The sequence below is a fragment of the Gobius niger genome (genome assembly GCF_951799975.1).
Source record: "Gobius niger genome assembly, chromosome: 21".
Classification (NCBI taxonomy): Eukaryota; Metazoa; Chordata; class Actinopteri; order Gobiiformes; family Gobiidae; genus Gobius; species Gobius niger.
The window spans coordinates 9,127,790-9,149,854 of record NC_136872.1 but is presented as its reverse complement, the minus strand read 5'-3'; the positions used below and the strand labels follow the sequence as shown (position 1 = coordinate 9,149,854).

General features: G+C 42.0%; 1 protein-coding gene and 1 long non-coding RNA gene across 2 annotated transcripts; one reads left to right on the top strand and one right to left on the bottom strand.

Moving 5' to 3' along the window:
- Window positions 1-775: 775 nt before the first annotated feature.
- Window positions 776-12,983, bottom strand: slc7a8a (solute carrier family 7 member 8a). Its single transcript, XM_079579784.1, has 11 exons — window positions 12,336-12,983; window positions 8,327-8,531; window positions 6,350-6,501; window positions 3,486-3,611; window positions 2,529-2,682; window positions 2,241-2,364; window positions 1,983-2,086; window positions 1,805-1,901; window positions 1,570-1,719; window positions 1,237-1,414; window positions 776-1,063 (listed from the first exon to the last, which is right to left on the bottom strand). The coding sequence occupies exons 1-11, from the start codon at window positions 12,463-12,465 to the stop codon at window positions 921-923; spliced, it is 1,563 nt and encodes a 520-aa protein (XP_079435910.1). The 5' UTR covers window positions 12,466-12,983; the 3' UTR covers window positions 776-920.
- Window positions 2,594-3,634, top strand: LOC306980420. The gene is made up of 3 exons (XR_013794022.1): window positions 2,594-2,706; window positions 3,196-3,412; window positions 3,494-3,634. It is a non-coding gene; the product is annotated as an uncharacterized lncRNA (long non-coding RNA).
- Window positions 12,984-22,065: the final 9,082 nt, after the last annotated feature.

The window sequence follows — 22,065 nt, the reverse complement described above, 5'->3', positions numbered from 1 at the left end:
AATATTTTATGAGGCAGTACTTGGTGTGAAAAGTTTGAGAACCACTGAGCAAAACCGAAATCAATGGATAACTGAAAATGTAGTGTCCATAGATCATTAAGGTGAAAATGTAATTATACACCACCAAAGATTGTGACTTATAGCTACTGTAGGTATGCGATTGTATAGAAAAGACTATTTAAAAAAACTACAATTAACTTATAACTTAAAAACTAATAACATAAGATATACAAAATCATAATAAAAAAAGTGTTGTGGAATCACAGTTACCTTTAAAAAATCTGTAATTAGATTACATTATGAAAAGACTTGATTTGAGAATAGATTTATGAAATAATATACAGCTTTGGTGTGTTATCTGTGCGACAAAGCAAAAACAATGTATCAAAATTAAAACAATGACAGTCTTTTTGATTTAAGAAAAAAAAAAAAGATGCCTAATAACGCTGTTGGAGTGTGCAGAGAGTGTGTGGCTTGAGATGAGACAAAGCAACTGACATTTAGCAAACTGTTAGCCTCGTAGCATAATTGCTTAAATCATATTTTAAGGTTCTGGGGAAAACATTGGGCTGAACAAAAGGTGTTTCTTTGGTTGTAACGATGTCAATAATACCTAAAGATGCAGTAGAGTAAAGAATGAAATACATCTCAATTAGGCAAAAAATGATTTGGGCAATTACATTACAAGGCTTAAGACACTGTAAAAACACATGTATCAAGGATATTTATTGCACGTCTGAAGTATCCTGAAAAAACTGGAATTATTTCACTCTAAAACTATATTTGGCATAAAAATGATTGATTGATGTAAAATTCGCACCATATACCTCTAAACAGCTTGAAGTACAAAAATCTGTGCTGTGTTTTGTAAGTGTGCTCAGACATTTGAGCCGTTGATAAAACAATTTTTTTAGCAGTTTTCACGCTTTCAGACTGTCTCCGTCCTCTTTGGACAAAGGAGCCTTGGCTTCTGTCATCTCCTGTCCTTCATCTGCATCATTACTCTTGCTTTCAGCTGGGTAGACCACCACACACAGCTTCTGGCCCAGGTACGTCATTTTGTCTGGATAGAATGAATGACACAGGATGTTAGTGAAATCTGCATGTATTTACAGTCAGACAGTTTCTTAGACCTCTCTTAAGTACTTTTATTTCATTAAGCAGCAGCCCGATACAAAAAAGTAGACACTATTGATGCCACATATACGTTGATATAAATAATATAAGTTGACTTACCAACAAAGCGGTCAAAACACTGGGGCTTGTTTTGCCAGTAGACTCCGAGGAAATAGACGGGGACACCAGTGAGCATGATGGCCAGGCCGATGCCGCACACCACGGGCTCAGAGTAAAGGGAGAAGATGAGCAGGAAAGCCCAGAAGAGGAGGTATATGACCGGCCAAATAAGGCTAATCTGGAAGTAAAGCGCACTTTTCAGATTTGAGATGGTTCTGACATGGACAGAAAAGTTAGAACGAGGCAATTGCTTGAAAGTACAATCAGACGGACTTAAATGAAAATAGAAAATATGTAAACAAAAATACCAAGTCTTTGTTTAATCACACTTACCTTGATTGGTCGGTGCATGTCCGGTTGTTTAATTCGCAGCACAATCTGCCCGGCAACAGTGACGCCGTAAAAGAGGTAGTTGATGAAGCCCACATAGTTGATGAGCGTGTACATGTCACTGGTGCACAGCATGAGCAGAGTAGACAGACACTGATGAAATAAAAGATGGGAAACATGTCAACGTTGGAGTGATCCATATTCAGATTTCTGCCACTCTCATGTGGTTTTTGCTTACAGTGAAGAGCAGCGCTGGGATGGGAGTGCAGCGTTTGACGTGAATCATGGCCAAGAGGCTGGGGAGGTGGCCCTCTCTGGCTCCAGCGAAGAACAAACTACAAAAGAGCAAGTGGTTCTTCAAATGACCGCCATGTATGCAAAATTGTAATCATGAAATAACCAAGAAAGCAACTGACCGGGAAGAGGTAAAGAGGGAGCCGTTGACTCCTCCAAAGGTAGACAGCGCCACAGAAATGGGCATAATCCAGGACATGACACCAAGAAGTTTCTCACCAAATGTCTGCAGAAACATACAAAATATTAAGTCTAATATCTTCTTTTATTGTTTCAAATGACGATTGTCCCTATGTGTTGTAATTGAAGGCACCACTAGAGGGAGACAGAGACTATCCTTCCAAAGTGTATCTGTGGATAGTGAGATCAAAAGTACTCACCACAGCAACAGCGTTTGAGGCCAGCAGCTCCTGAGGGCTCATGGCTGTGACGTAAGCGATGTTCGCGAACACGTAGACGAAGGTCACCAGAGGGATGGAGATGAAGATGGCACGAGGAAGATTCCTGGAGACCATAGAGGAGGGATTAGAAAACATCACACTAACACAAAGTTTGAAAAACTTCTGTACAATTGTGAAGAAAAAAAGCAAGTGTAAAAACTACCATTTGCACCACTGGCAAAGTCACCCCATTATTGCTATGACATACAAAGCAATAACAGCGCTTACACATATGGATCCACCAACTCTTCTGTGACATAGTTGAGGAAGTTCCATCCTCCATAGGCGAAGGAGCCTTGTAGAAAGGATAAAGCTATCAAACCCACATCATAGTCCTGGAAGGGCTCAAAGGCATTGGCTGGCTCCAGCCAGTAGTACTCCCCTGTAGATGAAAAAGAGGAAGATGGTGAGTCATTTATTTTGGATAACTTCAGCCAATCCCATTGAATCAGAATCAGAAGGCCAGTTCTATAGCTTCTCTAATCAGCGCAACTGTTTTCAGCAGTGCTAGCATAGCTGCACGAGGGTTTTCTAATCATCAATGACCCTCTAACACGATTCGCTAACACAACGTACCATTAGCAATGCGCCTCTGTACACCTATGTAGGTATTGCATTAAAAATCACCAATTTCCAGCTAGAATTGGCATTCACAACATTAACAATGTCTAGACTGTATTTCTGATTACAGTCTAGGCACTGGTCTGAATGGTTTTGAATGGTTTTGGTCTGAATGGACCATGGCCTCTTGCCTGTGTCCACTGTCCAGGGTGAAAAGGGTCAGCTGTGAATATTCTAATCCATTGTCTTTTTGATATCTTCATTTGTGCGCCCTTGTTGACCTGTCTTCTAAGACATGAATTCACTGAACTCTTTTATCGTCTTGCTGTTTCAGGGACCTCTGCTCTTTGCCCCAATAGTAACTGGCCCTTCGCCATGTTGTGACTGCTGATCCACAGAGGCCTGCTGCTGACATTAGCCTTGTGAGTTTTTACTACGAGGGCCCCGCCAACCCACTGACCCTGCTGCCATCTAAATGTCCCCAATGACTTTGAACAACACCAGTGACCAGAATCTCACAAAGTTCCTTTGCTGCTTTCATCCTTTTCAATGTCGGTTTCTTAATGATATTTTTGCCATAGCCTAACCTGTGTTTATCCAATTATATTGCTTTTTGCTGCTTACCTTTGCAGACCTGCACAAGGCCCATGATAATGATGAGGGCAAGGGCCAACAGTTTCCCCGCAGTGAAGATGTCCTGGACTCTGGTGGCCCATCGCACACTGGAGCAGTTCACCCACGTCAATAACACTGCAGAAAGAAGAGACCAATGTACTTTAATGCCATCTTACAACTCCACATTTTAAAATATAATCCTCACTGAATGCCAAACCATCTGGGACTGAATGTGGAAAGTATATCTAAAATATATTTTCAGCAAGGCAAATAGTAGAACACATAACTGACAAAGACATCAAGTCATAAAGATGGTCTTGCAGACAATCAGTCCTATTGTTGTTCATTCAAAATGAAATTGTGCAATTTCAGATATAAAATGTGTTACTGTCAGTGATAAAACTTAACAGACAGAATTTGGGTCAATGCCCTTGATGCAACTTTAGATCAAACAAGGAACAAAGGTTACAAACATGTCTTAAAATCTGACACAACCTTTGGCCATGATGAAGGTGTATCGCTGCAACATGCAGAGCTTTTCTGTCGACTGTTCTCTTTTCTGCATTAATAATGAAATATGTTCCGCTTCATTAATACTGTTAAAAAGATGAAGATGCACATTCCAGATATGAAGGCAACGGGCCAATGGGTTCAGAACAATGGGGATCCATTCAATTATAGGCCACCACTGGATTGGGTTTATTATGCAATGTAATGAACTAATTAGCCGCCGTGGGAGGCAACACGAGCATGGACAATGACACCTATTTTCTGGATTAGTTTATGTAGTATAGAGAATTTGCATATGTTCAGATGAGGGTACCGTGATGTAATGTGGCCTGTCAACTGTGATCTATGGCGTTTTAATCTTTGAGCACAAACCAGGCCATAGTAAAGATCTGCGCCCCTAAAGCTGAGTACACACATCTGCTTGTTATGGAGCCACATGTGCTACGAACTTGCTGAGTTGACCGCGAGCTCGCAGAGAAAACACGACACGAGTTATGACCTCTCACTGTACCATCTGTAGGAAGAGACAGGACCCCAGGGACAGACATCCCCCCCCAGGCCCCCCTCTCCTCTCCTCCCCCTCCCCTCACCGACAATGTTTTTTTAAAATGGTACACCTTGGAAAAACCTGCCCAGTGCGACGATATAGAAACCGCTAATGTCTGCTTTGGTTGCCATTCAAATCCAGTTACAACCGGATCGGTCGGCAAGATGATCCTCCAAAAACAGTTATAGAAAATGTCAGAAGGTACAAATATATCCTCAACTCTGGACAACAAGGGTTACATCATGATGAGTGGGGGGCGTCCAACCTCTCACCCAATTTTTCATTCAACAACATCAAAACAACTCTTTCTATTTACATTATTTACATTTTCTGTTTTAAATTTAGCCACAAATCAGTAAATATGAGTTTGGTGTCAGGCTGTTATATCATGAAAGAGGCCAGAAAACATTCTGAACCCACTGTAGCTTCCTGGAAAAGCTGGATTGTCACTCATAATCATTTTGCTTTGGGGCTTCTTTGACAGGTACATGACAGTTGTGGGTCAGTGAGGCCTCAACAAAAACCTGATCAAACTTGTGTTAAAGTTTCACTGTCTTTAGAACAAAATTCTCAGAAGTTAATGCCAGGAAGATGTTCTGCCTAGTGATTTGTAGCAACACAACCCTTTTAACTTTAAAAGAAAACTCCCAAAACAAGTTTCGTTGGCCTGAAAGCAGTCCAGGTTACTGAATATTAAACTCTTCCACCGGTGCTTAAAGCCATACTATGTAACTTTTCACCCAATAAATGGGGTGAAATATAACGCATGCATTTCATTATGGGTGTTTTTATTGGTAAAAATGTTTTTACTGTGAGCGGGCTCTCCTCTCCTCAGAACTGACAGTGACTCTGCTGGGAGTTGGACATCTCCAGCCCATTTCCAAGGAGCACCAGTGAAGTTACTATTGTTTCACAGAAACACTGCGCTCCTCTGACCATGCGGGACCTTCATTCACTGAAAAAGCAGCTCTGATGACATTGGGTCTGAGGTTTAGTGATGTTAATTGAGAAATAGGCTGAATAAAACCAGTTTTACATGGAAAACAGCACGGCTCAAACTTTTTAACTTGTGGAAACGCACAAAAAAACAAAAAAGCCACCCAATTCTGCTGGTTTACTGCAGACCTGGCAACCCGGACCTGAAGCAACAGTGTAGAATGAGCATAACAAGGCAATAGCACAGACATGTTTCTCACAAAGTCACTACAGTGTGGACCGTCTGCAGACAGTGTGTGGTATTTAGCAGTTCAGTGTCACACCATGGCACTTAAACTGTACCACTGTCACATTTATTAACACATGTCACCGGCCCCGACTGGCTCACGAACAAGCTAGGTCTCCTTCCTGACTGACCTGTGACCTCGGGGTTAAAAGTCAGGGAAGACGACTGAGCCTGAGACAGGTCAAACCACAAGAGAAGAGAAGCCGTACTGTACTACTCATGCGCAAAATAACCACCTCCCGCCCACATTCACGCAGACAGATGGTAAAACTTTCATTTCAATTGAACAAAGGCCTATTGAGTCTTAATCGGAAAATACTTTGTTTGTGTCGGCTATATCAAAAGTCTAAGTCCTTAATCGAAGCAGATTTGGAGCTAGGGAAACAAAAAAGTTTTATGTGTGTGGCCTGAAGTGCCCTGTTAAAGCTCCTTTGAGAGCAACTGTAGGAGTGTATTATTGTGGTTTCAGACATACTGAGTTCTTTCGCTCCTAGTTTCCCCTAAAAAATGTTGCTGATGCATGCACCGCAGATAAAAGATACGCTTGTTTTGCAGACTCAGTGATGACTGTGACGTTGTGGACAGGATACGTACGTAGACAAACGGCGGCCAAGAGACGTAGTCCGTTCTCTGGAGGGAAACAGGTGGGAAAGAGCGGCTGCAGCACGTAGTTTGAGAAGGTCAGCGCGATAACGGCTTGGTTGGTGGGGTAGATGACCAGCACGGCAATCCACAAACGCAAAAATCTGAAATGAAATAGACGGTGGCATGATGACAAGATCCAAAACAGGGCAGTACAAAATCCGTACTTTGATATTTAATCCAAATCATGCAGCTCTACTCCAAAATAAAGAAGAGTGCGTCATAGGTTATCCGTTTGAATTTCAGTTTGGCGGCATGTTGTCCCTCAGGTGACCACATCCATACACTTAAGTCATAACTACCACAAGAATGCCATGACCCACTTGCATAAGCTAGTTATAGGCCTTTAGGTTAGCCTTATGGAACCCTAAGGCTGAGTGTTCGTAGTGGAGGCCTTGTCACAAGTGCCATACATAATCACTGGAGCTACACTAACATAAAATACCAGAGCAAGCATGTGGCTTTTCCATTAAATTCTCAGAAAGCTTACACAGGGATCATTACACCTGACTGGGTTGAATGGATTATCTCTGGCTGGTATGCATTTGTGTATTTAATGTTGAAAATGTTGGTTTAAAGGCTATAGCAAAAGACAGCGGTGACCTGGCCAGGCAGAGTACACACTTTTCCCAATTCTATATAGAGATGTGCGGTCTGGGACGAGATTTGATTGACATGAGGATTAACCAATCAGAGAAACTCAGTTCATCCTTATCAAGACGATCATGGCGCATTTCAAATAAGGCTCTGTGACTGGATCGTCAGAAAAGAAAAGGAAAAAAAGGTCAAATAAATGAATGATTTTCTGTGAGCCGTATCCAAGACACTCCTGGTTTTGAACAGAAAGTCGAAGTGGCAGAATCAAAACTCTTAGTTGTATTGCTTGAATTTCCGTTAAACCTTTGAACAGCCAGGACAGAAACTGAGTTTTATTTAGCAATGCTATTTAGTGTTGAAATCCATAAGAAACTGTTGTGTATCCTCCTCTTTGTACAACAATCCCATTTATGTGGAATTACAAATTGGCCTGATTTAACAAAGAGCCTTTGTAGTAGAACCATTGTGGAGCAGTTTACGATCGCTTCCCCATTTCTAGGAGCTCGCCCAGTTGTGAGGAGTATTTCGAGTAAAGACCCAGGAACCGCAAAAACAAATGCTTTGTGAACTATGTTTATTTATCTAAAAACAGCTCCTGGATGTTCATTGAAGATTAAAATATAACCACAGTACAAAAACAACCTCTGTTTTGTCTGCCTTTATTCCATTCCCGAAAATACCTCCATACAATGTATCAATGAACATCGAAACAATGGTCTCAGATGTTCACATTGTGGCACAGTGTGTGAAATCTACAACAAAATGATGTGATATATTGTTTTATCCGGAAATTCACTTTATGTTTCCCAAAAAGTGATCCACTGGGGACAAAAGTTGCTTAAAGTCCAAAAGGAGGAGCTTATCTGGATTCTTTGTCAACTAACAGTATAAAGTACTAAGCATGTTGGTGTATTTCTGTGCTATGTAAAACTATGCCTATTGTAAAGACCCCACTCTTCTTGGGAACTGAGTCAGACAGTTTTATAGGAAAGATTTTTTGCCTACTTGCCTGGCTCTGCTAATTTTCCCCATTTTCCCCAACTCCCACATGTTGTAAAAGTAGCCTACGCTGGTTTTCCCACTCTTTCCAAGCATCACATTTGCCAATAACGATCCTACACCTTTGAGCTTCCACTACATTGTCAGAGCTATCCACTGGCAACTTCATTCGTGTTCAGAGCTGTGGGAAGAATTTTAGTGGAGGGGTGCTGAGGGACAAAATTGACTGCTGCAGCACCCTCAGCACCCTGGGTTCCCACAGCCTTGTTCGTATTCAAAATCAGACATGTACACTCAAAGAAGAAGAAGTGAACTATTGCATTGTATCCTCACCCTGCCAGACCACCAAAGATGTCCTTCACGTATGAGTAATCTCCTCCAGATTTGGGGATGGTGACCCCCAGTTCAGCGTAGCACAGCGCCCCAATGGCAGTGATGACGCCAGTGATGATCCAGACAAAGAGAGCCACCCCCACGGAGCTGGCATTCTCCAAAACGCCCTTCGGACTGACGAAAATCCCCGAGCCGATGATGTTACCTAGAAGACAAAAGGAAAATAATGCATGAACTTCTGAATGACTGACGCTTGATTTCTAATTCTGAAAAAATACGTGAGAGCATTTGATAATGGCAGGAAAAAGGGATGAGCTGTGGAGCCCGGATTAGAACAGTTGGAACTTGGACTGTGCTGACTCAGCTGAGAGAATGAGGTGATGTGACAGGACAAGTGAGCAGGGTGAGAGGGTCCAAGCAAGGGGTAGACTGAGGTGGATGCAGAGGGGCGGAAAGAGTCCGACCACGACAGCCTGAACGAACAAGTGAGAGATAAAGAACCCCGACAGAACCCAATCCAAGGCGACCAACTGGGATAAGGCCTATGCGTTATTGTTTTCAGCAACACTGACCGGTCACAGATATGGTTTTATCCCATCTCTGGTGACATGATACTCCTCATATTATCCAGTCGAAGGTCAATAGTCAGGGCTTGTTATCTCAAAGTGTTGACAATGGTCCTATTCTCTCTTCTTAGCCCTGCAGCCAATAACTGCGAGCGTGGGGGTGCAAAGGTAAGGTTTTAGATCATTACGGTTTGGATGTGTGGCGCTTCACAGTGCAAAAGTCAAAGATATGAATCGTGCTTCAGGCTAAATCCACGAACTCTAAAATGCTATGCAGTTCATGTGTGCGACCTGGAGCAAAGCAGTTTAGTCTGTTCCGAGTAAAATACCAGAGCAGGTCATTTAAAGCTTGGAGAATTGTGAGCTAAATCCGGCCGATATCACGTGCAGAAAACCCAACACTGCACGTGCGTGGTACCCCCTTTACAACCCTCTTTTGACTCGTCCCATGGGGATCATGTGCAGCAGATAATATTTCTCCTTATGTAACACGCAGGTAAAAAGGCATGAGCGAGAGATAAACCAAGCTTCCCACCTGTGGTTGAGTTGACATGTTTATGGCAGCGCGGTCTTTGGAGCGTGACCTTTTGATGTGTGGACGAATGTCAGCGTATTTTGAGCACTTTTACACATGGGACGCATCTTTTATCACTGTCCCCTTTACCGTGACACTACATGTAGGGTGTCTCCGTCATGTGACAATTGGTGATAGACTTGCTGACTAATGTGGAATCTGTAAGTTTCCTGTTTCTTTCTGCAGCTTGGACATCCCATTGTCTTGAGTCAGGGGCGCTTTTAGGCGCGTTGTTACCGCTGGACTTCACTGTCTCAGCAGTTTGCTATTATGGGAGTGTAAGCACAAATTATGTGCAATTTAAAACCCAATAGTGCGCCTTAATGAAAAAATCAATGAAACTAAGTCTTATTTTAACAGTCTTATAGGAAAATATATATACAGTGGCTAAAAATAAACACGCTGGTTTATCTCCACACTTTCCCTTGAACATTTTCTGCAGGATATTAGCTGACATCCTGTGTTTGAAATGTGTTTGCTTTCATTTTATTCAAAGAGAAAGAGGCTTATTTTCTCACATGGTATTTAAAGGTGCATTACGCAACTTTTTATGTGGAAAAAAAATGTTTATTTTTTTGCAGATTTGACCTTGTAGTGACCCAGTGGCTGTATAAGGGGTCAATGTAGTGCCTTTGCTTTCCAACACAGTGGTCTCTAGGATGCTCCGGGATCAATTGTTTGGAGGGTTTTCACTGCTGACGGACCCTCTCACCAGAAAACCTACAAAACAAGTGATCCTGGAGACTGGACAAAGTAAAATATGCACAAATATAAACTTTTATTTTCACATAAAAATGTGCATAATGCACCTTTAAAAAAACAAATCTCATAAGATCTACTTTGGGGTTCAAGGTTTAGAGTTTCGATCCACCCTTGGATGCCACTAGGGCGACCTGTCAGGACCAGTGGGCGACCACAGTGCCCAGACGCCCAGGGACCCATCTCCAGACCTTGAGTCAGGTTCCTTGTCAGGAGCTTCTAGCTGGAGGATTAAGCTGTTGTACAACACAGTCCAGGAATCAAACCCAGGACCTTCCTTTGTTTCAAGACCCAAATTTTGTACTTCAGTCATTTTTCTGCACACTTGATCTCAGCCTGCAAAAAGCCTTGTCATAACTTTCCAATTTGCCACCTGGCCCTAACCACTGACACCTCTCTGATCACCTCACTAATGTAATTTACATGTTGCCTGATCAACTCCAGCTAATCACTATCAGGGTAGGACAGTGTGACCGACAAGAAGTTCACGTCGATAATCCTGATTCTCAGCACGTTTCTGAGAGCGCAGGGATTAATGCCTTTGTACATTGCCCATAAAATCGTTTGATGTTGATGCGCTCAGCCAGTTCCATGGAAATCTCAATGCTCACGCTCAGAACAAGCCACATGTGTAGAAATGCCCCACCTGACAGAGTATGAATGAGTACTATCATCAAGGACAGATTCTGGTGACTCGGTCGAGGCGCATGGACTCTGAACCGCCATAAAGCTCCGTAGTTGGCACAGTGGCAAACTTTTTTACAGTGGGTTGTGTGGTGATGCAAGAACCACTGATTCTATTATAGATTTGATCTCACTTCAGACTGCGTCCTCTCTTGCCTCTTCTCTCACACCTCTCGCATCACTTCTCCTGGGACCCCCCCCCCATGTTCACTCACCCTCTGTCTTCCCCTCTCTGCCACTCCCCTGTTCCCTCTCTCCTCTTGTCTAATGTTACCATGGAAACGTGTGAATGAATAAGTCAGTGCTTTCTCCTCAAGGTCATCACACAGAATGACCAAATGCCAAGGAGACGAACGTGGGCATCGGATCATTAAAATGAATATGTGTCACCAGGCCCAGACATGACTGGCTCTACTCCTTTATTAATATCACTATGGCTTCGTATTAGGCCTATGAAGTTGAGCATAGTTCATAGGAAAACCACTATCAAGTGTTTAGTCTGTAACACCAAGGTCATCCGATGTGTACATGCAAAGCTATTTACATGTTTGCATGTAATGTGTGGGTATAAAAGATTCCTTACCTACAACGAATCTGAATTTACAAATCTTTCTCGAATTTTGTAATGATGATTATGAACAAGTCTGTATCTGTACATTTAAATCTTGTTTGGTTGATTTATTAACAATCTGGTCAAGGGTAGTTCCCTATCATTAAAATCACGTGAGCCTTTGAATTGCTCTGATTGAGCAAATCAAAGTTAAAAGGATTACCTGGGTACTATTGTACTGGCCAAAATGTACCACTTGGCCTTTAGATGTCACTACTGGGTTATTAAAAGGGTGTAATTAGGCTGTGATGTGTCTATGGTTGCACCTGTGAGGAGAAACAGTCTTTTGACGTGTTACATGAGGAAATAAAGGACATTTTGCTGCACATATTCTGGGTATGGGGCTCATTTAGGAAGGAAACACGTGTCTGAAACTCCTCGTGGCTTTGTGACACAGGTCCACAGGCTTCTATACTATTGCATGTGAGTAGGTTTTCACACTGTGCCCTCTGAAGTTCCCCTACAGGATCATATTGACATTCTGAATCATTTTGAATATTGACAAATTATTCAAATCATATAATTAAAAAGATGAATTATGACTGTAATCGCACGTGCAACTGAGAAGTTACGTTAAAGTCAGTAAACAACTTTAGTCTGCGTAATTAATTAATGATCAGACACCGCAGAATCCTTATCTCAGACATGCACATGATAAACTTGGTCAAGTGGTCCAACTTTACGCATGGCATTTCCCTGCAAGCAAAGCCATAATGGAAACGTCGTTCCCTTTCCCTTTTTATGTTGTTGTTGTTTTTTTTTTAAATATATATATAACATAGTGCAGTGCCAGGGGTGCCATAATAACAGACTCACCAACAATGATGCCACACGCGCTCACAAGACCGATCTCCTTCTTGAGCGCAACTCCCCCTCCGGACTCCTCGCCGGCAGCATCCTTAGCGGACCCCGACGTGCTGCTCCGCTGTCTCGGACCGTCTGACATGGTTGTGCTCGCCCTTTGCGTCACTTCTTGTAATTTTGAAGGATGAAGCAACACCTGATGCTGTTGCTCTCCGTGCGTCTGGGCAAGTCCTCGTGCGCTCGGCAAGGTTCACTCCACTACTATACGGGGCAGCACCTATCTGATTAGTTGTGCCGTCAGCAATTTACGACAGCGGAGGCTTCCAGGCAGCCAAAAGCAATAAAGGATATAAGCAGGAATAAGACTTAAATGCGTGCTTTGTGTTTTGAAAATAGTGTGCACAGATGTCTAATGGCGTAGAGTTGTGAGAGAAGTCTGTGCTTATTGAAAACAAAAGGTAAACGTCAAGTCCTGCAACAGTGGAGCCCCGTCATATTCCGGTTCAAGTGTTGTGTCCCTTTGTCAAATTGTGGGGAGGTATTAAAGAATATAAACGTATCGCCCTTTTCTTTTCTTCAGCTTGGGTCAAAAACACAAAAACATCCTTTCTAAAAAACGTAATACTCCAATGTAAAATGCCTCTTCTGCTGGTTTTCGTTAGCTTCTCAGCACTTGTAGAAGGGCGCTTGTATTTGAGTAAATATACATGTTCTCGTGCATATGCTGTACAGTGAGCCACGCCCATATTATCACAGTACACCAATCAGCAGTTTTCTTTCGAGTTGTTTTCCAGCAGATTTTTTGGCCCAAGCGCCTCCCACTCGAGCCTGTCCCATCAGCTGCTTGGGTACAAATTGACTCCTGCTGGAGGAGTACTGTACTTTTCCTAACAAAGAAAACAAGGCGCTCATTGGGGAAAAACAACCCTTGAGCACTAGGCCTATTATCTGTTTTGGCAAACCCCCCCACACACACACACACATACACACTCACTGATTTCCTGGAACTTGGCTTCTTCAGAACATCTCATAGTTCATACACAGAGTACCTTTAGAGCAGTCTCCACACTCATTCATACTTTATCATTAAGGGTGCAGCAGCAGCAGAGTCTAAATTTAGACATGATGTCACCACTCACTTTCATCATGCTGCAGTATAGCATGTACACGTTACTCACAGTGGAGCAGCTCCATACATGAAGTTGGAAGAGTGCCACCAAAACACTATACCAGTGCCTGGAGAATACTTTACTCCAAGCATTCAACAAGCTGGGTGATATTATTGTACTATACTTCTACCACTATACTGGTACTACACTGTTACAATAGGAAAGATGTTGATACCGCTCAGAGGATCTTTTTATTATTCAGGATGGATGCAGTCTAAATTTAGCCTCTTGCAAAGACGTCACTACACCTTCTACGTGCTGAAGCAGTTCATTGATTTCTTCCTAGTTCCAAGTAGATCAAAGCCTTGTTCCATTTTCAGGATCATAATCATATCATAATGTCTGTGTATGCTCTCAGTCGTACAGGTAGGTAAATGCCCTGTACCTGATATTTTTTTGTTTACAGAGAATGAAAGAGGGAGCAAGTATATTCAATTTTTTGTTGTGTCCAAACTTGTTCCTAACTTTCCAAGCACATTTATAATCTCCAAATTCTCCACAGGGTTGAGTTTAAAACCACTTTTTTTTTGCAGGCTCTTTTCAGGGTCACTGTCACAGAAATGCTAATAAACTAGCTAACTAACTAAACGTTATGAAATGAATACTGTGCATCCATTATTAGATGTACAGTATTCATTTCTTTATTTTACACATTACTGAGTTATCAATATACTCAAAGAGACAAAATAAATATTACATTAACATCAAAAGAGTCACCTTCTAGGTTAAGGTTCATCAGGCTGGGCACAGAGAAGGACCTTTGTCTACAACGCATATTATAAATGTATGGATAGCAAAGTATGGCTATTACATAAATATATTTCTAATCATTTATCAGAACATGCATACATACATACATACATACATACATACATATATACATACATACATACATACATACATACTGTTCTACTTCTGGTTGTGTCTACTCTAGTTCTAATCTCTACTCTATTTATAAACCTGGTTTAGATGTAGTATAATATAATATAATATATTTCTATATATTTCTATAATATTTTTCTTAGTTTGAAAGTGTGAAAAGTCTGAGAATCATTGATTGATCATTGTCACTTCTAGATTGTGTCAGCCGTACAAGTTTTCACCCCTTATTGATTTCTTTCACCAATAACTTTTGGTATGTTGTTGAGTTACATTTTCAAAACTAACACCACAGATCCATTTTCCATTTTAGAAGCCTTAGTCATTTCTGCTTAATTGTTTACCTGTGACAAGTTCTGCAGAAGAAAAGGCTGCTAAACAGCTCATGTTATTATAAGTGCCTAAAGCAGCACCTGCAACACCTTTTGGACATTTTACACACTTTAAAAAGTTTATCCACCTTCCCTTGGGTCAGTCTAGTCCTTTAAAACCTACCAAAAACAGTGACCTGAATTCTTCTCTCGTGGTGGCAAGGACCACCGAGGCAGTCTTGGACAGGCGAGTATATATACTTCAGTGGTGTTGATTGAGGAACATAAAGTGCTGATGATGGCTCTTACGTTGCACATGCACCAATGAACTGAAATAGGTCAGTGCGGCACTTTGTTGACACTTGTGTAGCACCTTTTCCTGGACAGAAGACTGGATGTCCCACTTAAAGGATGCTTCAACTACATCTGGTAAATACAATACAATAGGGACATGGACCAAGACAACACTTAAACAACACTGGTATGTAATAATAATCTCAATTGGATTCTGATATCAGTTCTTGTTCAGTTCAGTCTTATTAATATCTCGAATTATAGTCCACATAAACATAGTATGTGGAGAATACCATCCATATACTGCAGCCCTCTATCTGATCAATTTAGTCAACCTGTAGGTCAGTTTTTCTCTTCGTATCTGTGATTGGATTCCCGTTAATCTCCAAACATCTCATTGATTGAATCGGGAGTGGGGCGTCTATTGTTTACTTGATTGGATTTCTTATATAATGACTTTGCACTTTCTATGTTTGCAGTAATCATCAACTACAGAAAATGACTTTCCCTGAAACAATGCAAGGCGACAGGAGGCAAATATAGTGCGATTTGGATGAGTTAAATTGAGGACACATTTAGTTGGTGACGTGGGACACCAGTGATATTCCACTGCCTTAAATTAGAAGCTTTTAGCAGCACGGAGCCAGGTGGGGAGCGCATTTGCCGAGGTCACAGTGGCTCTCATCGATAAATGCTGTTCGGTTGGATGTGTGAGTGGTTGGTGTGTGCCGGGGCGGTGAGTGTGCAGGGGCCTTTGTGCACACAGACTCCACGGGGCAGTGTAAAAGTGTGGATACAGAGAAGCAAATCCTTTTATAACCAGGATGTTTTTCGATTAAATACAGGAAATCTACACCATAAATGGTTTATAATAGCAAAATTGAATAGGAAAAGTAAGTATGTGAACAAGGATGTAACGTGGCTGTTGTTTGGTTCATCTTTCAGGGCTGAAAACCTATGCAATCATTTGAGTTATTACTTAGTTTGATTGGATAATGGTAGTATTAGTTATACATCAGTGAAATGCAAAGAAATGTTTAACCAGTTGTAAAACATCAGTGAAAAGTGAAGCAATAAACTAAACCAGGAAAAAAAATGAGGAAGAACATTTGCAAAATTTTTAATCCAACAGTGTTGACTGTTCTGGTAAAAAGTTAGCCTCACCTATGAACTGTAACGAGACGACTGCACAACTACTGTAAGTACTATTGACCGCCACTAAACAATGAACACATTCAATTCAAACGTTAAGATACCGCTTTTGGGCAAAGTCATGTCACTCTGGGAAAGAGTTTCAGGCAGACATGAAGTTTGCCTGATTGATGACTTTCCCTCTGCTTTGTGGGAAAGTGACAGTAGGTGCGGTGAAGAGATTTGAACTCGAGGAAAGCTCTGAATCAGCAACAACTGGGCCTTTATCAGTGCAGTAAAAGTGCTGCAAGGGCCCCTGACAGTGTTAGAAAGGCCTAACATGTACAGGCTCATTACAATTATGCAACCGCACTGCATGCAGCTACTGGTTTATGTCAGGGGAAGGAGATAGTAGTAATTGTAGTAGTAGTACTAGTAGTAGGAGTGGCAATAGTAGTAGTAGTAGTAGGAGTAGGAGTAGTAGGACTAGGAGTGGCAGTAGTAGTAGGAGTGGCAGTAGTAGTAGTAGTAGTAGTAGGAGTAGTAGGAGTAGGAGTAGTAGGACTAGGAGTGGCAGTAGTAGTAGTAGTAGTAGAAGTGGCAGTAGTAGTAGTAGTAGTAGTAGTAGTAGGACTAGGAGTGGCAGTAGTAGTAGTAGTAGGAGTAGTAGGAGTAGTAGGAGTAGTAAGAGTGGCAGTAGTAGTAGTAGTAGTAGTAGTAGTAGTAGTAGTAGTAGGAGTAGTAGTAGTGGGAGTGACAGTAGTAGTAGTAGTAGTAGTAGTAGTAGGAGTGGCAATAGTAGTAGTAGTAGTAGGAGTAGGAGTAGTAGGACTAGGAGTGGCAGTAGTAGTAGTAGTAGGAGTAGTAGGAGTAGTAGTAGTAGTAGTAGTAGTAGTAGTAGTGGGAGTGACAGTAGTAGTAGTAGTAGTAGTAATAGTAGTAGTAGTAGGAGTAGGAGTGGCAGTAGTAGTAGTAGTAGTAGTAGTAGTGGTGGCAATAGTGGTAGTAGTAGTAGGAGTAGGAATAGTAGTAGTAGTAGTAGTAGGAGTAGGAGTGGCAGTAGTAGTAGTAGTAGTAGGAATAGTAGTAGTAGTAGTAGTAGGAATAGTAGTAGTAGTAGTAGTAGTAGTAGTAGTAGTAGTGGCAGTAGTAGTAGTAGTAGGAGTAGTAGTAGTAGTAGTAGTGGTAGTGGTAGTAGTAGTAGTAGTAGTAGTAATTAGAGTTAGAATGAGTTAGAACTGAAGTACTAGCTGTATGTGTGAGCAGTTTTCCTCAAGTAATTGTCTCAGTATTTATAGTAGTAAGGAGTAATATCAGTAATATTTTGAAGTAAGTGTAAATACCTTGAGTATCTGTCATTGGTATTTTGACATCCACAATACACACACAAAAATGATGCTAATTCAATACATTATGAAGCTCCACTTTCAGCCGTTGGAGAAGATGGGATGTCGCGATGGGAAACTGTGTCTCGGACCAAATGGCATTCACCTGTGGGGTTCCCCAGGGGTCGATTCTGGGCCCCCTCTTGTTCAATCTGTACATGCTTCCATTGGGTCAATTGATATCCAGTAACACATGTGTCCTACCATATACTACGCTGACGATACTCAGATCTATGTTTCACTGACAGCTGGCGAGCATGGACCTGTAGATTCACTGTGTCATTGTATCAAACAGATTAGTGTGTGGATGCAAAACAACTTCCTCCAGTTACATACAGATCCAACTGAGATAATTGTCTTTGGCCACAAAAACACAGAGAGGTTGTGTAACGCCCAGAGTTCTGTCTGACAACCAGTGGGTGGACGATTTTCGCAGAGCCAGGTATTGGTTTTTAAAAGATAGTTTTATTATTCCAAAAAGTTAAAATGCTTAAAAGGTCGGATAAAAAAGGGGGATTAGTCCAAAAGTGTGGTGTGCGTAACAGGCAGGAAGGGGAAAGCCAATGGAGGAGTTGGGTCGGTCTTGGTGGTCCGACTGGCAAAACCGGGCAGCTGTGATACGAAGCGTTGCTGGGCTGCGGTGTGTCGGACCTTTGGCTTGGACCCACTTTGTTTCTCCAGAGGGCCACGCCCGTAGCTTCCCCTTCCGCACACCTGCACAGGTGTAACCAGAGGCACAGAGAGCGTTAGTCACATATACACTCATTTTACGGTAGGTATTTGTCAAGTGGTTAAGGTATGTTGTTTTGAAAGGTAGGGCTGCTGTGAGTTACCTGCACAGGTGTAACCAGAGGCACAGAGAGACAGAGTGGTGTGTGCCTGCTGCTTTAATAGGGTGTTCCCTGAGCTGATTATTCCCAACACCTGTGCTGCCACACCAAGACACGCCCACAGCACACACAAACACAAACACAAACACAAAGGAGGAGGTGTGGATACAGCTCTACCAGGTTACAGTTGTCATTGGTTGTCTTGAAGCTCTTTCACTGGAACCCAAAAGTCAAGTTAGAAATATCGGGGTAATCATGGACCTGAATTTTAACAGTAATATTAAGTCCATTACATCAGCGGCCTATAACCACCTAAAAACATTGCTATAATAAAAAACATAGTGTCCAAACCAGACTTGGAGAGACTAATTCATGCATTTGTCTCCAGGTGGTTAGACTATTGTAACGGCTGTTCACTAGCCTTTCTAAACGAGCTGATAGAACTGCAGTACATTCAAAATGCTGCAGCTTAACCAAACCAGGAAATACGACCACATTAGTCTCTGCACTGGCTTCCTGTAGCTCAGAGAATAAAACAGCCCTGCTTGTGTATAAGACCCCTCATTGTCAAGCACCAAAGTCCATCTCTGACATGTTACAGCCATATGAACCATCTCGGGCCCTGAGATCCTCAGGGAGGGGTCTCCAGGTGGTTCCTAGAGTCACCACTTAACAGGATGAGGCTGTGTTTCATGTTCATGCAGCAAAGGTCTGGAACAGCCTCAGTGAGGATCTGACACAGGTCTTAAAACTGATTATTTTTAAGTCTAGGCTGAAAGGACACTTTTTTACTGCTGCCTATGGAGATTGATTGTTTTTTTTAATGTAATTGTAGCGAATGATTTGTTTTATTGATTTTCATTGTGTTGTTAATGCTTTTTGTTGTATTTTTTATTGTGTTTGGTGTTGCTGTGAGGCACATTGAGTTGTCATGTACATGAAATGTGCCATATAAATAAACTTGCCTTGCCTAGTCCCTGGCCTGTTTGCAAATGATCTCTTCATATCCAAAACATTATTGCCTTCAGCCCATCCCTCCCATCCTATTTGTTAATTGTAATTTAAATGTTTCAATACACTAAATTAACTAATGCAATAATTGCTTTCCACTTACAACAGTTGGTGTACAAATATGCCAATATATTAAAAATCAACCTGCTTTTCTCCTTTCTCTACATTAAAGCAACATTAATGTCACAGATTGCTGCAGTCTGTTCCCTATAACCCGCCATTTTCATACCACGCAGACTGACGTAATCATCTCGGGCTGAACCACGAGGATACATTGCAGGCCCCCATGTGTCCAGGCTGTGCGGCAGGTGACACATCGCTGGTTGAAAACGCTCCGAGATTCTCCAGATAAGGCCGTTTAATGAGTAACTCTGCTGTTTCAGGCTGTTTGCTGCTCAGTGGCTGGAAAATTAGGAGCAATAACATGCAAACACGGAGGTAATGGCTCTGGGGCCCGGCAGGTACCACATGGATCAATACAGTCAACATGAGTGTCGCTCTCTGTTTTTGCGCTCCCTCATTTGTCAAAATTTCATGTGCTATAAAATTATGCAGTAGGAGGATTTTAAAGTCCCTGGATAGTCACGTCTTGTTGATTAAATTGGAGAGATAAAAGAGGAAGGATTACAGCCGGTTCAAACCAGAAGTGACACCAGCGGACTATAAAAGGAAGTTTGATGGGAATTATGCTTAGTGCACTGGATATCTGAGCCAAGGCTTAAGTACTCACATCAGCTTTCTGACTCAGACTGTGTTAGAGGCACAAACACACATGCAAAAAAGAACAAAAATACTGAATTGAAACTATCGTCTTTACTGCGTAACTACTTCTGCTGGGCACGAATACAAGTTGTCCATGCAGTGGGATAAATAAAGGTTGTTTTCCTATCTTAACTTGAACTACAACTTGATGCTTCTTTTCTCTACTATATTCACAAATCAAACTAAAGCCCCAGAGTTGGATGTGAAATCTAACTTTACTATTATTGTCGCCTTCTCAGCATCAGTGCTCGTCCACCCTCACTTTGGCTCTGGTCTTCAGCCAAGTACTCTTCGAAATATGCGGGCAGTTCCTCACAGCACAATCTTTTGTATTTCTTTGGCACTTTGACTCTGCAATGGAGTTTGTCCAGTTAGTCTTGCAATCCTTTCTTTCTTTTAACTGTTCCTACAGCTTCTACAACTATACAGGCATAAGCCGGGTTTTGGTGTTCCACATGACATGACGCGCTTCATTTCAATCTCCTGATCTTGATACTTTGTGATTTTGTTTTGTCATCTGGGATATCAAACAAGTAGCACATTTTGTTGTTTTTCTTGCTAATATTAGATAGGCATTCGTATGTGATCGGGCATTCATCAAAACCCTCTTGATAGTGTTACTTTCTACCCAAACAGAAAGGCCATCTCATTACTGATTCGATAACACATGAGGAGAACAAACGTTTTGAGATATCACAAACAAAAGTCCCGTACAGCTTGGATTGGTCCAGTGGAAGGAGGAGTAGATGTTATGTCATAAGAACACAGTGTATCCACTTGCTCGGATTTTGTGCAAAACAAACATCTTCATAATAATCTTCATTTGCATTTCATTACCGCGTTAGGAGATTATAGACAGATGTGGTCCAGACCAAATGTCCAGACTTCTAGGAAACCGTGCCAGCTTACAGAGAGTCTTCCATGTTCCTTGAAATGTGGGCCAGTAATACGATGTGCTGTCTATCTATAACCACACAAATATAAACACCTACTTAAAGTAAACACAGGGGGGTTACTAAAGGTGGGCTTACACTTCAGAGATATGGATGAAACCGGGACGGGAGAAGCGCGAAGGGAACGGAGAAATACTAGATGTAAAGTGATGAAAACAACACTGAGGGGGTGTGAGAGAGGGGGGGTGTGTGCTAGGCTACAGCTGCGGGACGGTAATACGAGCCACGTGTTTACCGTAGCCCCCCAAAACACCGGCCCACGAGGCAGTTCTCGGGACAATATGTACGAAGGTATACGATGACACATGGATGATAACAGAAGACCAGATTTGGCATCTTCAAGTCGTCAGATTGCACAGATGAGGAGTTCATTCTGTAGCAGTCTTTTTATATGACGTCATGTGAGGGGAGTTTTGTACACAGGGGGACCCTACAGAGAAAAAGCCCTGCGATTCAAGGGGTAAACTAGTATATAGTTAATAGAAACTCCTGATTTGGGCAGCTCCAACAGTTGCCCCCACAACCCGGAAACGGAAAAGTGGAAGAAAATGGATGGATGGATGAACTGTTTGCCTTAAAGCTGCATTATGCAACTTTTTATGTAGAAGAAAATGGTTGATATTTGTGTGTATTTGACCTTGTCCTGACCCTGTGGCTGTGTGAGTGGTCAGCATGGCGCCGTTACTTTCCATCACAGTGGTCTCTAGGGCACCCCAGGATCAATTGTTTGGAAGGTTTCCACTGCTGACGGACCCTCCCACTAGAAAACCTACAAAACAATTGATCTTGGAGCGTTGTAGAGACCACCGTGATGGAAAGTAAAGGCGCCATGCTGACCACTCACAGCCACTGGGTCAAATACACACAAATATCAACTTTAAGAAATATATCACACCTGCCTCTAGAATAGAATGCTACTCCATCTACTGTCTGTCTAAACCTGTTTATGCCTGTGCACAATGGGCGGCTGCATTTGAATGACCTGAATCCTTTGTTTGTAGATTATAAAGGTGTGTG

Excerpts from the sequence above, each read along its gene's own strand:
- slc7a8a (XM_079579784.1), bottom strand. The coding sequence starts at position 12,465 with ATGTCAGACGGTCCGAGACAGCGGAGCAGCACGTCGGGGTCCGCTAAG. Across the intron at positions 2,683-3,485 it reads CCTTGTGCAGGTCTGCAAAG|GGGAGTACTACTGGCTGGAG; the intron begins GTAAGCAGCAAA and ends TTTCATCTACAG. Across the intron at positions 2,365-2,528 it reads GAGTTGGTGGATCCATATGT|GAATCTTCCTCGTGCCATCT; the intron begins GTAAGCGCTGTT and ends TATGGTCTCCAG.